Source organism: Amblyomma maculatum, chromosome 1 (assembly GCF_055883805.1).
Source record: "Amblyomma maculatum isolate TAMU_Amacu chromosome 1, ASM5588380v1, whole genome shotgun sequence".
Taxonomy (NCBI): Eukaryota; Metazoa; Arthropoda; class Arachnida; order Ixodida; family Ixodidae; genus Amblyomma; species Amblyomma maculatum.
In genome coordinates this window covers 335,718,491-335,734,358 of record NC_139344.1, presented here as the reverse complement: position 1 = coordinate 335,734,358, position 15,868 = coordinate 335,718,491, and the positions used below count along the sequence as shown (strand labels likewise).

General features: G+C 42.6%; 2 protein-coding genes, 1 non-coding gene and 1 pseudogene across 3 annotated transcripts in view; 2 read left to right on the top strand and 2 right to left on the bottom strand.

Moving 5' to 3' along the window:
* Window positions 1-240: 240 nt before the first annotated feature.
* Window positions 241-312, bottom strand: TRNAG-UCC (transfer RNA glycine (anticodon UCC)). Its single transcript has one exon. It is a non-coding gene; the product is annotated as a tRNA-Gly (tRNA).
* A 90-nt stretch (window positions 313-402) lies between these two features.
* On the top strand, window positions 403-13,624 carry LOC146207493 (src kinase-associated phosphoprotein 2-like). Its single transcript, XM_084587872.1, has 7 exons — window positions 403-617; window positions 736-1,014; window positions 1,548-1,676; window positions 6,588-6,662; window positions 6,828-7,042; window positions 11,424-11,505; window positions 12,484-13,624. The coding sequence occupies exons 1-7, from the start codon at window positions 578-580 to the stop codon at window positions 12,972-12,974; spliced, it is 1,311 nt and encodes a 436-aa protein (XP_084443998.1). The 5' UTR covers window positions 403-577; the 3' UTR covers window positions 12,975-13,624.
* Window positions 1,688-6,559, top strand: LOC146207494 (uncharacterized; annotated as a pseudogene).
* A 1,398-nt stretch (window positions 13,625-15,022) lies between the features above and the next one.
* LOC146207492 (uncharacterized) overlaps window positions 15,023-15,868 on the bottom strand; it is a 61,351-nt gene continuing 60,505 nt past the window's right edge. The window contains exon 45 of the mRNA XM_084576874.1: window positions 15,023-15,397. Within this exon, the coding sequence (XP_084433000.1) occupies window positions 15,333-15,397 (65 nt within the window). The 3' untranslated portion in view covers window positions 15,023-15,332. The remainder of the gene's footprint in view (window positions 15,398-15,868) is intronic.

Genomic DNA, 15,868 nt, shown 5'->3' with positions numbered 1-15,868 from the left:
AGCTACCACTGATATTCGCATTATTTTAGAGAGTTTCAGACAGACTCCTTTACTTACACTTAACAATACTTACATTAATTACTTAATTTCCTGATGGTTCCTTTGCATTTCCATTACAAAAATTCAGTTTGCCCGTGGGCCCGCGGGTCGGATACGAAAGGTTGTAGTAATTAAATAAATGTATAAATGTCGGCGTTTACGTCGATGTGGAATACACTAAAAATACAAAAGAAAAAATCTTGCGTCGGCCGGGAATCGAACCCGGGTCAACTGCTTGGAAGGCAGCTATGCTAACCACTATACCACCGACGCAGATGCTATCCGTTATTGTTAAATCGAAGTCATCCGTGCTGTTAGCAATAAAGGTTTCATCATAGTTCTGTAAGTTTTGGATGCTTATCGTACTGAGGCAGCGCAGAGTTTACGGGTAGCTGTTGCTTCCGCCGCGGACGTGACAGCTCACAGGAAGTTGCCATCGCTCGCTCTGTCAAAAGTCGCTTGCCGCTTTTGTACCAAAACATGAACTAGCGCTACCAATCTTCGTGTGCTACGTGCTCCGTTTTACGTCGCCTTCGTCATGCTGAAGTTCAACGAACAAGTGCGGGAGTTCGTTAAAGGTGCGTCATCTCCACTTTTATTCCGAACGGGGCGTGGTGTGGCCTGGTATGGCTACAGTCGTAAATGTCGCGGCGGAATTCGCTCATTGGAATGATTTTTTGTTGTAACTCTTTCCAGATGTCAACACTTTCCTAACAGTGGAGCTGCAGAATGAAAAGCTGTCGCCAAATGCGTCCTCGGCAAGAACAGACCTTCTGCACAAACTGCAGCGATTATGTCAGGAATACCCGCGACTTCTTTTGTCGCTCGACATTACGAGCGCAGAGCAAATGCAAGGCTGGAAGCTTCCTCGACCGCTCTCGAGCCCGCATCCTTATATCGACATGCAGGTTGGAGGTGTGCTCGCATCGCGGGAGTCCCCGGCTCTAGTAACAGCCGCTGACGACTCAAACCACGGCACGTGCTTATTTTTGACGGAGGCTGTGTTTCTCGCTACCGAAACATGCTGGAAGGGGCTTGCGATTTCATATTACAGGCGTAGCGAATGGGTGTACTACCAGTGCGCCGACAACTGCATACTGTAGAAAATCTCCCCTTTAGAGCAGTTTTAACAACACGGTTGTAACCTACTGCAGTAATAGCTGATATACGTCTCATCTTGTCATGAGGGCAGCTGTAATGCGGCATACATAGAGGAGATGGAGGTATTCTTTTCTAACATATATTCCTATTGATGTAAGTCAAATAGTTGTGCTTATATTTGTCCGTTTGACCCACGTATTTGTATTTGTATATATCTTGAGAAATATGACATGGTTAATGCCCATTTCATGTAGCTGAACTTTGCTGCAGATGTTACTAAATTGGTAATAAGAGAAAAATAGTTGCCTGGTCTTAACATTAGAATGTTATATCAATACTTGAACAGCTTTGCCACATATTTTCAGTTGTCATGTTTGCTCTTCAGTAACAGGTAATTTCTCTCTCAGATTATGTTTATTCCGATGCTGTTCTGCTGGATGACACTCCTGGAGAGGTATCCGAAGCAACAGCAGCGAAAACATCAAAGGCCAACCTGTCCAGGACATCGTCTGAGCTGGACGAGCAGTCAGAAGACGGTAAGGGCTCGTATAACCAAGCAGACCGACAAGTTTACCTTGTGATTCTTTCTTTACTATTTTCATTACCTTTTTTTTTAATGCACATGCGGTTACATGAGACGCTCAAGGATCATTGGCCAGAGGCTACCCATGGATCCTAAACTGGATACAAGTATCTCTACTGATGATTCAGAGTGGCGAGAAAGAAAAAAAAAAAAGACATTTCAGCAATGCAGATGAAAAAAACTGCAATGCAAAATAACATTATACAAACTGAAACACCAGCATACGACAAAAAATGCACACAAGGACAAATGTCATTCTACATTCAGATTGCCATGTTCGCTATATTAACAATAACATTGTATCGCTCGGTACACAGGTAGAGATAAAAACAGTCTCTTAATAAAGACACTTCTATACCAAGGAAAAATTTCTTCAATGCTGTAAATGCATTAGGTGAAGATATAAATGAAGTTGGGATATCATTCCAAACTTTAACCCCACAAAAACGGACACATCGATGATCATAATAATTGTTAGATGTTAGAAGTAAGTACTTTTCATGTGTGGCTGAACAAGAACTGGCTGAAGGGGACTTGCACGAAACTAAAGGCAGAGTGTCTACCGACAGGGAAAACAGGGAAAACTTGGAATTGTCAGAGAACTTTAAGATGCCGGGAAAAGTCAGGGAATTGTCAGAGATATTTCTAAAAAGATTGCAGAGTCAGGGAAATTTCCCAATGCTCGACCACAGGTACCAGTAGCCGCAGGCGTGGCCAGGCGTAGCCATGATGCACCACGATTGCAGTGAAGTGCGGCTGTGGCGGCGCAGCGGCGTATTCCCACTGGCCTCCCAGATTCTCGTCGCATCTTTGCGTGACACTATACTAGTTGGTGCGCGCCACCACTCAAAGTATCATTTATCGTCCCCTAACAGTTTTTCATCTATCATCTCGGAGGCACTTGCATAAGGTTTACTCGATTTGGCTGAACTAGCTGCACCTTCGTAATTGTTTTTCCAGTGCAGCGCGTGACCCCTGCATCTTGCTATTTCTTTTGCAAAGGTGCACGCCTAGTTCAGCTTGAGTTCAACTGAATCTCTGAACTGGCCGGTTGGCATGTGCAGCAAACGTGCAGCGCCAGCGGCGCTAGTGTCACGCTGCACCTGGCTGCACCTGAACTAAACCTGAACTAGCGCTGCACTTTCTCGGCACCCCCTTGGATCCGGCCAGAACTGGTGCAGAAAGTGCAGCCAAATCGAGTGGACCTATAGTGCTCCATTCATTCGTAGTTCTTGCTGCTCTGGCATTTCCTGACTCGGCAGTGGGCACACTTGGTGTGCGCGATACGATTTTTCCTACCGCATGCATTTTGGCCTTCAGTTTGAAAGTTTGTGTTGTGGGCTTGAAGTGAACATATATGTGGAAGTGACGATGTCACTGTAGAAGAAATGCTGCTTCAACGCCGACTGGACACACCTGGAAATCTCCACACATGCAAATTGGATTAGGCCTGTGCCAAATGACCCAAATAGCGCTCGCTGCACAATATGCTGTAAGAAGTTCTCCTTGAGCAACATGGGGAAAAGGGCAATTAGTATTCATGCTGAGAGTAAGAAACATCAAGCTGCTTGAAATCTCAGCAGAGCGCTTTCCAGACCCAGGTCGTCTCATTTTTTGAGACTGCGATAAATAGCGGCTCCCCTTCCGCAGCGACAACAAGCGCTGCGTTCATCGGAGGTAGCACTAGTGCTTGTAGCGCTCCGGAGATGGTTCCAGCCACCACTACGAAAGCACTTCTCCCCTCTGTGATTACATCAGTAAGTAGCTTTCGAATACAAAGGCCAAAATCATGTAGTGCTTGAAAGCTGTAATGACCCATGGATCTTTTCGATCAGCGGTGGCCTCTTCCTCGCTTCCTCGCTCATTGGTGTTCCCTACATCTGAGGTCGCCGCCAAAATGCAGCTTGGAAAGGACAAAGTCGGATACACAATTTGTCATGGTATTGGACCATACTTTCAAGACAAGTCGCTGACAAACCTTTCTAGCGTTCCTTATTTGGTGGTTGAATTTGATGAGTCGCTCAACAAAGTAACTCGGAAAGAACAGATGGATGGTACTGGGACCAAACTGATACTACTGAGAAAACTCGCTGCCTAACTTCATATTTCTTGGAGCACACCAGCGCAGAAGATTTAGCTGCTGCTTTTAGGAAAGCCACAGAAGGCATTAAGCAAACGAAGATATTACAAGTTTTTGCTTCAATGGATAAGCCAAATGTCAACTTGAAGTTTCTGAGGCCCCTCAAACAGGAACTCAGAGAACCTGACACAACCCACCAAATTCTTGACATTGGAAGCTTTGGACTCCATGTTGTCAATGGCGCATTCAAAACAGGACACTCTGCGACGCACTGGGATCTGGTAGTGTTTCTTCGTGGGAACTATAATCTGCTCAAGTGTGTGCCATCACGTCGTATAAACTACATCCACTTCACGGGAAGTGCTCTCTTTCCATTGAAGTTCTGCCCAGTAAGGTGGCTTGAAAATAGCAAGATGATTTCAAGAGCATTTGCTATTATTCCAAACTTGGTGAAGTTGAAATATGGTGCCCTTTCTAGCCCCTGCATTGGATCATCTATTGGAGGAGTGGCCCAAGTTGAGGTTACAAACTCAATGATGCAAATGGTCCACAGTGCCAATGCCCGATGGAAGGAAGACCTGCAAAGAAAGAATAAGAGAGATTGGATGCACCATATGCCAAAAGGAAGGAGAAGAGAGTGGCTGCTCTTTTAAAAGAGCTTCAACAGAAGAGGCAGAAGGTCATCAACGATGCACAGTGGCAGGCTGCTTGTCTTGAGGAAGAATTCAATTCTCTGAAACAAGGTCCCTAAAACAGCTGACCAATGTTTTTTTTTCTTTCTGACAGCGGATTGGTTGTCTTTTACACCTGAATAAAGTATTTTTTATTGTGCATAATGTTTATCTTGCAATATATTGCGTTTTGATGTCAGTAGTAAAAACTACTTTTCCGGACATCGGTCAGGGAATTTAATTGAAATAGTCAGGGAAAGCCTGGAAAAGTCCGAAAATTAAAAAAAACAAAAACATTTTGATAGACACCATGAAAGAAAAAGTGATACGATTCTAAATAGCATCATTTACAAAAATAACTAAACAATAGTTTTTCATGTTACTGGGTGGCATAATGCTGTGTTGTGTAAACAGAGGCCGCGATGGAGTTCTAGATGCTGCAAAGGTGATCAGCCTAAGAGCCATTTTTTTCATCCTTTCCACAGGGTCGATATACGATGTGTATGTAAGGCCCCAGGCCTCAATACATATGCCAACTGTGACTTGAACATTATAATAATGATATTTAGCATATTAGTCTCGAAATATTTACGTTTTTGCTAACATATAGCAGGAGTGGGACAATTTTTTACACAGGGTATTAGCATTCTGGTGCCACTTGAAGTCTTTATGTGTCGACCTGCTGTAGCTCATTTGTTCCAGTATACAAGCTGCAGGGTGATATGTGTGTGGGCTTATGCAGCGATTTCAATGTAACATATTTGTTTTTTCAGTGTTCAGAAATAAACAGTTAAATTGGAACCAGGTTTTGATTCATTTAGAGCTAAAATCACATTTTTTGTTTCCTTTGCATTGTTAAATGCAACTCTGCGACGCTTCAAGAACAATGCATCCACGCCTGCTGTGATTGATAAGGGGCTGTTGGTAGTACTTAATAAATAAATAAATTAGGCATGATTTCAGCATCGTCTATAGATTTGGCAGTAGCTATCATAGCCGTGTCGTCTGCACACATAACATTTTATTTCTGAACAAGTGCAGGAAGATTGTTCATGCAAGGGGAAAAAAGAGAGGTCCCGGAACCCAGCCTCTAGAATACTTCTAGAGCAGCTTTGACACCTTGGTGTCAGTTACGGCCATTTGGTAATGATCGCCTAAATAACCAAGTCGTTCATGTTTTTTTTGGCCATAATTTCATGGTCCACAGTGGTGAAAGCTTTTTTTGGTGAAAGCTTTGGTGAAAGCCTGTTGCTACAGAATTTCATTTGAGTGCATCGTTAACAATTTCGCATGAGCACAAGATTACAGTTATCTGGACTTCTGAAAGCCATGTTCTAAGAAGGGCTCGTTTCTTCAAAAAATGTTTAATATGTTTAGCCAACAGCTTCTTGAATAGTATGTTGAAACAGCTGAAGACAGATATTGGCCTGTAATTGTTTAGATCATCGGGATTTTCATTTTTGTACACCGAGATGACTGTTACATGAAATGTGCGTGGGGAAAAGTATTTCGACCAAAGTACTGTTTTTCCTTCTGCTCACAGAATGATAGAATTTCAAATTTGCCACAGTTTTTTAGTATTGCTGGCATTAACATGAATGTTCAAGTGACAGTAATTTTTTCTTTGCTGGCACATCAATGTGAGGGCTTTGTTCCTATGAGTTCTGTACTGCGCTGCATAATAATTGTTGGCCCTGTTCTGCTTCATTTGGTACAGCAATACTCTTGCTTCTTTATGGTTTTCAGGACAGCATGAGTCATCCAAGACAAAATCGGTACCTTGAAATAATGAGCTTTTAGTAAGCTTGCATTCAGTTATTAACATGTTTATTAGCTTTGCGAGTCATTCGCAGTGTTCATTAGCATCTACAGGATCGAAATCGTCAAAGTTAATGCGTGACAGAAACCAGAAAAGCTTTTTGTGGTCAATCCAGGTAAATAACTTGACATGTGGTTTGGAGCAGCATGAACTATTCAAACTGTCTTTGCATGCTGTGTCTTGCTCAGGATGCATACTTTTTCAAGTTTAGATTTCCTCTACTGATTTGTGTTTGTATTGCTAAAGATTTTGTTTGCATCATGTTTGCTAAAACTGTGCATTATCCATTTCTAGGCCCCCTTGTTGATATTCCAGCCAGCGAGATGAGCAGTGCTGACAAGACTGGCTTCCTCGAAAAAAAAGGAAAAGGCATGTCCATGGCATTTATTACGTTATTAGAAGTAATGTAAGTTCGAATCAGGCACAGTTGTGTTGCACTGTTATCTAGCAGTCATTCAATCACTTGCATTCCTTGTATTTAAAAAATGCATTTAATGATATTTTGCACTCCTTGCTTGTTTGTATCCTTTGCAGAAAGGCTAGGAGGCCTGCTCAGTCCTTTCCAGAAGCGCTGGTGTGCTGTCCGTGATGGCTTTCTCTTCCTGTATGACAAGCCAACTGACAAACGCCAGAAGGGACAGATTTGTTTGGCCATGTATGAGGCACGTCCATTTGTCTACACTTCTAAAGATGCCTCCAAAAAGGACGCTGCCTTTGAAATTGTCTGTCCTGGCAAGAAGACCTATCAGGTTTGAATCATTTCATTCTGTTTCCAGAAGTAAATGACGTTTGATGTTGGTGCATTGCAAGGATAAAAGGAAGAGGCTGGCCGCACTGCCGCATTTCCTTCTCTGAAATCGATCAGACTTGTAATAACAGCACTGTTTGACTCTTTCTTCATCAACTAACATAAAGGGGCATTGATAACTTATTGAAAATGGCCTTTAGCAGTTGATTGCTGCATTGTAATGACAATGGGTCTACTTTGGTTGAAAATGGAGTTTGCTAAGCTCTAAAAGGGCAAAAAGAAAATGAAATGCAGGTGTCACAATCATAGGCCATTTTCTTGAGCACACTGCGGTAACATTTATAGTACTTGGTCCTCTGAGACTAGACTGATGTGCCATTCACTTCCAACCAGCAGTCGCTGCGTTCATGTTATCTCAACATTGCCACTGATTTAATCTGGTGGCTAGAAAAGCAAACTTGTTTTTCACCTTCAAGCTTCTGAGCAGTAGACAGATCTTTTGCGGCCAAATAAACGTCAGCGGAGCTACTAGAAAGTAAACAATTAAATTTTACTAAGGACCAAAATTGGAAGATGGGCTTAGTGGCCTTTTTGGCAGTCAGACATACTGTAAGTGACTTGCATTTTCTCAAAGACCTGATCTTCATGTTCTTCCGGGTCACATAGACCTCGTGAGCAAATTGATTTTGCGAGTAATTTGGGCAAAAGAAGCACTAAGAGTCCTGCCATCTCTGTGTTGTGATATTTAGTACTCTTGAAATATTCCAATGTTGTAACTTTGCCCAGATTTGAAAAATTTTAGTACTCTTGAAATATTCCAATATTGTAACTTCGCCCAGATTTGAAAAATATTGAGCTGTAAAAATGAAGTCATTTACAGTATGTCAGCCCTTCACAAGATTTGAAAGAAATCTGGTCTCTCCTGCTTTTGTTGTGCTCAGAATGCATAAAGCAGAGATGAGCAGTCAAGTCTAATTTCATTGTCAGTATCGCAGACTGTCTCTTTCTAGAAAGTCTGTACTGTGTTGCAGCTGAGCAATATACATTGCATTTTGCAGGTATGTTGTTTAAAAAAGCTAGAAACAGTTATTTTGATTGCGGCAGTATGCATAAATGCGGTTATGTGGACTGTGGTATCATGAATAACCATTACATAGTTCTGGTATTCTTGAAATGACTAAATGTTGCTTGTGAAATATACAGGAGAAAGATACCTGGACGACACACAGCCAGTGCACGTGCTGCTAAGGTGCATACTAAGCAAAGTTTTGTTGCAGGTGCTATCAACTGATAAATAAGGTTCTCTCTTTTTTTTTTTTTTTTTCTGCAATGTGTGCTGCAATGGCTGTTTGAAGGACAGCATAAACTTTATTTTAAAATTTTGCTGTCACTGTACACACACATTTCTGCATACTCTATGACGTTCAAAATGCCTGCAAGAAATGTCCTTTCATGGAGCAGTGAAATGCTGGTGCCTTCTATCCTGATTGGGGCATGTTGCATTCTTTACGTTCACAATGTGTGTAAACGTGTTAAATTTGTTTTTTAAACTGCTATATTTGTATTTTCCTTAACCTCACTCCTGCAATTGCCCCAGCAGGGGTTCCAGTGTGTATAAATAAATAAACAAACGGTGCCTTCTATCCTGATTGGGGCATGTTGCATTCTTTACGTTCACAATGTGTGTAAACGTGTTAAATTTGTTTTTTAAACTGCTATATTTGTATTTTCCTTAACCTCACTCCTGCAATTGCCCCAGCAGGGGTTCCAGTGTGTATAAATAAATAAACAAACGAATATGGCGTTAAATTCGAACAGTAAGTTTATTTGCATCAAAAAATGCAATGAGTAAAATGAAAAGAATGGTAATGGCGGCAAAATATACCAGCCGGAAAGCGAGAAAAAACTAAGTGTTACAATACTTAGGTTTGCATACTGATGGTGGTCACATAAAGGGATATGCCTCTATTAGTATCAAAATTAGTCGCAGTATTACTTCATCGAATTTTATTAGTACTTTGATGTCCGAGTTTTCAGTTCAACAATAAGGTCCTCACACAAAATGGTCAATTGTTTGCCTCTGTAAGGAAAGCTTCGTCAGTAAAGCCTGTGGTGGTCATGTGCTATCTGCGAGTTTTTCAAAGTACAGTCTAGCCCAGTTATAGTGAAGCCACTTATAGTGAAATAGCGGTTGTAACGAAGAAAGTTCAATTTCCCATTCCCATTTTTGCGTTTTCAATACAATTTGGGTCCAGTTTTAACAAAGTAAATAAGCGCACATCAGCGGATATAGCGAAGTGATTTTGTACCAAATGAAAAGTAATGTATCAATCAGGAGACTTTCACGCCTTCAGGCAAATTTTTGTGCGAAAATAAGGACAAAATTTGGCTGACGGCCGCATGCGCAGCGTCGTTTGCACTCCCGCGAAGCGAAAGGATGCTTCACTGCATCGCTTGGCTTGTCGTCTTCGTGATGCGGCGTTCCGTCGAGCCAGTTGTGTGGGAGGTAAAAAAGTAAGAAAATAAAAGGCAATCTTCGATGACTCCACGGAGCAGCGGTCGCTTTGGCGTATTGCAGTTTTTGAATTTCTTTCCGCTCAGTTCTGGGCCCGGGAGAGAGTCAGGTAGAAATCGTCATGGGAGTTAGAGAGAAGAGAGTCCTCCGTTTTCGTGCATCTTTGTAAGCGCTTCTCTCGCTGACGCCATTAAGCCTTTCAGCCTTGTTCCGCTTCTTACCTTTGATATATCTCTTGACCCCCGACTTCGCCTGGGCAATTTTTAAACAACGGACCTACTCCCCTTTCTCGGACCCGACCCTTCGGTTTCTCGGCAATGTCAAGTCTTGCGAGCCCCAGCATCTCAACAGGCAAAAGAAAGGTGTTGTCATTGAAGACGAAGCGTGCCAAAACATGAAGAGTGATATCGCACGGAAGTATGAAATTGCACTGTCCACACTCTCAAAAATAATCAAGAATGGTAGCAAGATCGACGCCATCCTCGACGACGACGTTGGAAGCGGGGACCGAAAGAGGATCCGTTGCGTGGCATACGCCAACGTAGACGCCGCACTTTACAAGTGGTTCTTGGATGCTCGATCAAAGAACATCCCGCTCAGTAGACCCATCATGCTAGGGAAGTCTAAGGACTTGGGCTTCGCTAAGTTGCCAAGCTGCAACCTATGGACCAGGGGGTTATCGCTAACTTCAAGGTCCACTACCGGCACCGAGTGATCGAGCACCTTCTGATCGATGCTCGCTCTGCCGACGTGGCTGAGATGAAGGTCCCTTTGATTTTGCAAGCAGAGCCTTGGGGGAAATGAAGCGCCTGACTATTGCTCACTGCTTTAAGAAAGCTGGCTTCTCCCGAAGCAGCAGCGTGGACACGGCATCTGCCGAGGACAAAGCTGCAGCGGTTGACATCACTGCAACAGCTGATGGTGCCGCCACGACAGCCTGCTTGGAGCAGCTATGAGAGTCTGCTAACGAGTTGGACCTTGTGCCTCTAGGTCTGTCCCACATAGACTTCATTTCCACCAACGACGAACTTGTTGCCCCGGAAAACTTCGCGATACACGAAGTCGTCATGGAAGGGACTGATAGCTCCTCCGAGAGTGACTGCGAAGACGTTGGTTTCGCCCCGCTGGTGACCTCCGCAGTAGCCATCGCAGCTGTTGACACACTACGGACGTACCTCGGGAGTTCTGAGCAAACATCGGTTCATAGTTGGATGGTATGGAGGCCGCGATCCTGAATGCCGCACTTTCAAAATTTGTTCAAGGAAGGCTGGACCACTTCATCTAGCGACGATAAAACAATTTACGTCGCTGTATCAGTGGTTTTTTCATAGCCTAGATAGAGCAAAATAGCTGATATAGCGAAGCGATTTCCAATTCTCGCTGACTTCATTATAACCGGGCTAGACTGTACTTGCTTAAACCATGTTGATTTACAAGAATGCAAACTACCCAAATTATGGAGTACTGAAATTGAGCTAAGTATATGGGAATACTAAAGTACTGGGAGAGGAAAGCTAGGAGAGGTTTTTGTGAAGAAGTGAGAGGAGCTGGCGAAACGTCCTGATTGTTTCTCCGATGCATAGAGAGTGTGCTAGCTAAGGATCATTGTGCATTTGCTGTGGAAGCAGGAATATGTTGCGCATCAAGTCTGCCTTATCAATTTTTGACCGTAGTTACTTTGGCATCTGCAATGTGTTACTCTGCTATTTCAGTTAATTGCCACAATATAGCATAACACACCATGAAAGTGCTAAAGATCAGTACCTGAAATCATTATGAGTTTCAAAATCATGTATCTCTTTTATTACTTGTCTCTTCCTCTGCCTTAGCTGTCATAAAGTTCCGACTTTCTGTCTCTCTCTCTCAGTTCATTGCATTTAACACGAAAGACATGAAACAATGGATTTCAGCCATAGAGAAGAACAGCCAAGTTTCTACATCTACCTGTCGTAAGTACTTACATATTACCTTGAAAATGACTTTGTAGGACAGTAGGGAACAAGTAGCTAGCTCGAAATATGCCTCAATTTTTCTTTTCATTTTCTACCCGATAATAAACACAGATAGCAGGACACACAGTTACTCTAAACATGTCAACATTTTGGTCCAGTGTGGTAACAAGGTACTGTGAAAACAGGCACAAGTGATAGATTTCTAATTGTTTCTGAAAGTTGACACAGCTATCCAGACTATTGCTATGGCATGATGATATTTCGAGACAAACCAGTCATATCTAAATGGCAGGATAGCACTCCTGTAGCTGAGATAAACCTCTTGAGTGAAGACAATGTACAGCAATTCAGTGCATTGTAGTGACTACACAGATAAACCCTTTTTGTTGATACCTTTGATTTCAAAGAGAGTTGTGCATCAGTAGAATCGGTTGTATACCAAATGATTGCAAATGCTGTATGAACCAGAAAACATAACCACCATCAAAACATAGATATTAAACCATATATCCTTTGTTTACATGTGACATCCTTTGTCTGTGTTGTGTAAATTTAGAGGTGTACTGGTGCAGATTCAAATTTTGCAATACAAAAAAGAATAGTGTTTCTCGTTTAAGTAAAGTAATTACCCTGATCAGGCATTAAACTATTTTCTGCATATATTAGGAGACAGCCATTTGGAAAGCATTTTATGCAATGTTTAAAAATTTGATTGTCCTCTTACAGTACTTTGAATTTTAGCTCGTCTATACGTCACACACTGACATAGGCTCCTGTGGGTAGTGATTTAAATTGATCACTTAATACAAGTAAACAAAGTGACAAGTACAATTCATCCAGAACTATGCAATATCATGGGCTTTTTTTTTTAATGTAAAATGCAGGTCAATTTGTCACTTATTATCAACCTAACATCACACAGCTGGAAAGTGCAAGGATAGCGTTGCTCAGTCTGAGGTAGTCTGTCTTCTGTAGTTGCAGAACCACAACCGGAAAGTGTTGGAGACACATGCCCACTACCTCCTACTCGGCCATCTGCAAGCAAGCTGCCTTTGCCAAACCCACGGCAGGATTCTCCACATGTTTTGCCAACACCGGTCACTACGGAGGCAGACAGAGAACTTGAGTATGAGTATGTTGAAGGCCAGACAACTACAGCTGCACCTGAAGAGGAAGAGGAGCCACTTTACGAAGATGGGGAAAGTTACTTTTCCGACGACACCAAGGCTAGCAGCCAAACAGATGAGGAGGTGACAAGTGATTACGAAAACTGGTACCAGGCAATCTGGGACTGCCATTCAGGACAGGCCGATGAGCTGTCCTTTAAACGAGGAGACCTGCTCAAGGTCGTGAGTAAAGAATATGACAAGCATTCCTGGTGGGTCGCCAAAGCACAGGGCAGCAAGGGAGGAGTAGGCTTTGTGCCAAAGACATACCTGATGGCGGCCTATGAGAGAGTGCAGTGACAGTCACTAGCATGCCACTCATATTTACCATGCGCCAATTGTAGGTTCAAGGTAGCAATTGACACACCCGGTAATTTAGCAGGATATCAGATATCTGCTTCATGTGATAATGCTTCATTGCAATGTAAGAAATAATAAAAAGCAAGCAAAACTGTGCTAGTCAGCATCAGATATGTCACAACTCATAACATAGCTTCTAAGTAAGGGCTGGTTGCCTTTTTGCCAGTTGTAAGTACTTGAACCTTCATGTCTAAAATACATGGTACATGTAATATTTACACAGTGGGAACTCATCTCTTGCAAAGAGAAGAACCTGAATCCCAGCACTTCATAATGATCACTTTTCAACTTTTTGGTCAGCTGAAACGTTAAGCTTTAAGAACATCTCTGCTGATCTCAAAATATTTTCGCTGTATTGACAGATGCACTAGGCTCTTCAGAGTCCTATGTGCCTATCACCTCTAAACGCTTCATGTTTCGCGCTTCATTCCCCTTGTTGCTGTGGCAATGCTTGCATTGTGCATCTGCTTTTAGTTTGTAGCACTTTTGCAAATGTATGGTGAATGAATGGCACATTTTATTTGTTTTCACAATATCGCCTTTGCCACCCCCTTTTAATTGTAAATAAAGAAAACCATTCTGAAAGTGCCTTTTCATTTCTTTTTTTATTATTTTTTTTCCACATACCATTAAACTTGACACAAGGTTGCAACAGACAAGTGGTATGTTCATTTATTTTATTATTTCCCAGCTTGTAGTTTTCACTTGGTCTGCTGCTGTAGCAAAATGAACAAAAGGAGCTGTACCCTTGAAATACCAATGTACTGTTCTTACTAATAAGTCCTCTATTTTTCCTATGCTACTGCATTCATAGTTATGACCTAGCAGGCAGTTTTTAACGAGTTCCAACAGGGTGAAGAAGCAGTTTGATTTGTTCATAGTATGATCAGCGAACACTAATTCAGTAATGATGTGCCTTGATGAATTTCTGGTAGCTGTTTACATATTTTGCTCATCCCTTGTAAAGTTGATGTTCAGAATATAGTAATAAAATGAGCCCACTGTGAGGTTCTAGGGACTGAAGGTAAGAAATAAACGAGGCAGCGGCACTTGAAAAAAAAAAAAAAAAAAACACTAATTTAACACTGAAAAAGAATGTGTACAAACGAGAAAAGGAAAACGAAAACACAACAAAGAGGAAGATAGACTACAAAAGAAAAGAAAAGGTCCACTCATATGTTTGTGTCCTTTGGGGTGGTGGTGCATCCGGTGAAGTGGAGTGGCAGCAGAGTCAGTGGTTCCTTCTGGATACGTCCCGAATCGAAGTCAACGGTCGCGTCTGAAGCGGGCCACTGCACTGCAGCCTGGATTCGTCAGTCACGCATCTCGTTCGCGTACATCATGTGCCTAGTTATTGGGTTTAAATAAATGTTTTTTCCTCCTCCTCCTTCATGTGGCCGGAGCAGCATCCACGGAAGGTCCGAGAACAGCTGCGCCTGAGTGCTGTGCGTCTGGAGACTTATGATGAGGGTAGGTCCGGTCTGGAGGCCCGGACGTCTGTGGCAGAAGGTGGCCCAAGCCAGGTCATTCCGCTCTCCAGCAGGCACATACACAGTAGAACCTTCATTTCTCCTTCCGCCCTCTTCCTGTTCTCCTGCTTGATTCTGAACGTGCTCCCTACTCCACGCTGCACGTTCTCGATGCGCCACGCGTTCGTTTTTCCCACTCTTCGTCGTCTTTCTGCGTCCTTCTTGTGCGGCGCTCCTCACACCCGCAAAGGTATCAGTGAATGATGGTTCTTTCTTCGCTTGTGATCTGCTGTACACTGTTCCTGGCAGTGGATGCATATGTTGTGTTCGAAACCACTTCTCAAGTATGTGTGATGTGTAGGCTACGTTCGTTATTACTTCGTTGAGAAATATATCATGGTCGAGTGACCCCTTTCGTATTGGCAAACACCGGCGTTGGTAGTCTTGCATTTGGTGAGCAATGTTTGGTAGGGATTTGAGTCTATCGTGTTAGGCGTGGAGTTGGGGTGTGGGGCCCGCTTGCGCGGCGGCCGCGAGCGCAGCTGCGTTTCCCTCGTCCGTGCCAGTATGTCCCGATGTCCATATAATCTGAATTTATTTTCCAACTTCCCGCATTCGCTTCTGACTATTTCTGATGTCGATGGCCACTGCGGCTTCTGTAGTTGGTGCCGTCAGCTCTGCAACCGCTGTGTATGAATCGGTCAAAATTCGATATTCATTGAAACAGAGGAAGCCAATCGTAAAGTGCCTTTTCATTTTTCTCCTGTTATTTCATTTTTTCTCTTACTAATAAAACTTGACACAAGGCTGCAACAGACAAGTGGTATTGTCATTTTATTATTTCCCAGCTTGTAGTTTTCACCTGGTCTGCCACGTCTAGCACCCATCTGCTGCCTGCAGAAAGAAATAAAAACAATTGTACTCTTGAAATACCAAATGTACAAACTGTTCTCACTTTTGAGTCCTATTTTTTCAACGCTACCGCGTACACAGTTATGACCTAGCAGACAGTTTTTAGTGTGTTTCAACAGGGTCAAGAAGCAGTTTGATTTGTTCATACTAGTATGGTCATCAAGCAATACTTCAGTAATCATGTACCTTGATGAATTTCTGGTAGCTGTTAACATATTTTGCTGAGTAAGTGCATAATACAAATGGATTCAAAAGATAGTAAATGTGATTACTATTAATAATTACTAGTAATAACGCAAATGATCCGGCTTTATCTGGCTTGTAATCACGAACAGGGGGAGGCCCATTAAAAAGCTCCCTAACTGATGGTTCAAATTGTGGAAAGAGCTAAGAATAGCTAACATTTAAAATTTGGGTCATAATATCAGGGCTTTGGGATTAGTGGTGGAAGGT

Coding starts and splice junctions, on each gene's coding strand:
- LOC146207493 (XM_084587872.1), top strand. CDS start 578: ATGCTGAAGTTCAACGAACAAGTGCGGGAGTTCGTTAAAG. Junction 618..735: donor AGTGCGGGAGTTCGTTAAAG/GTGCGTCATCTC, acceptor AACTCTTTCCAG/ATGTCAACACTTTCCTAACA. Junction 11,506..12,483: donor AGTTTCTACATCTACCTGTC/GTAAGTACTTAC, acceptor TGTCTTCTGTAG/TTGCAGAACCACAACCGGAA.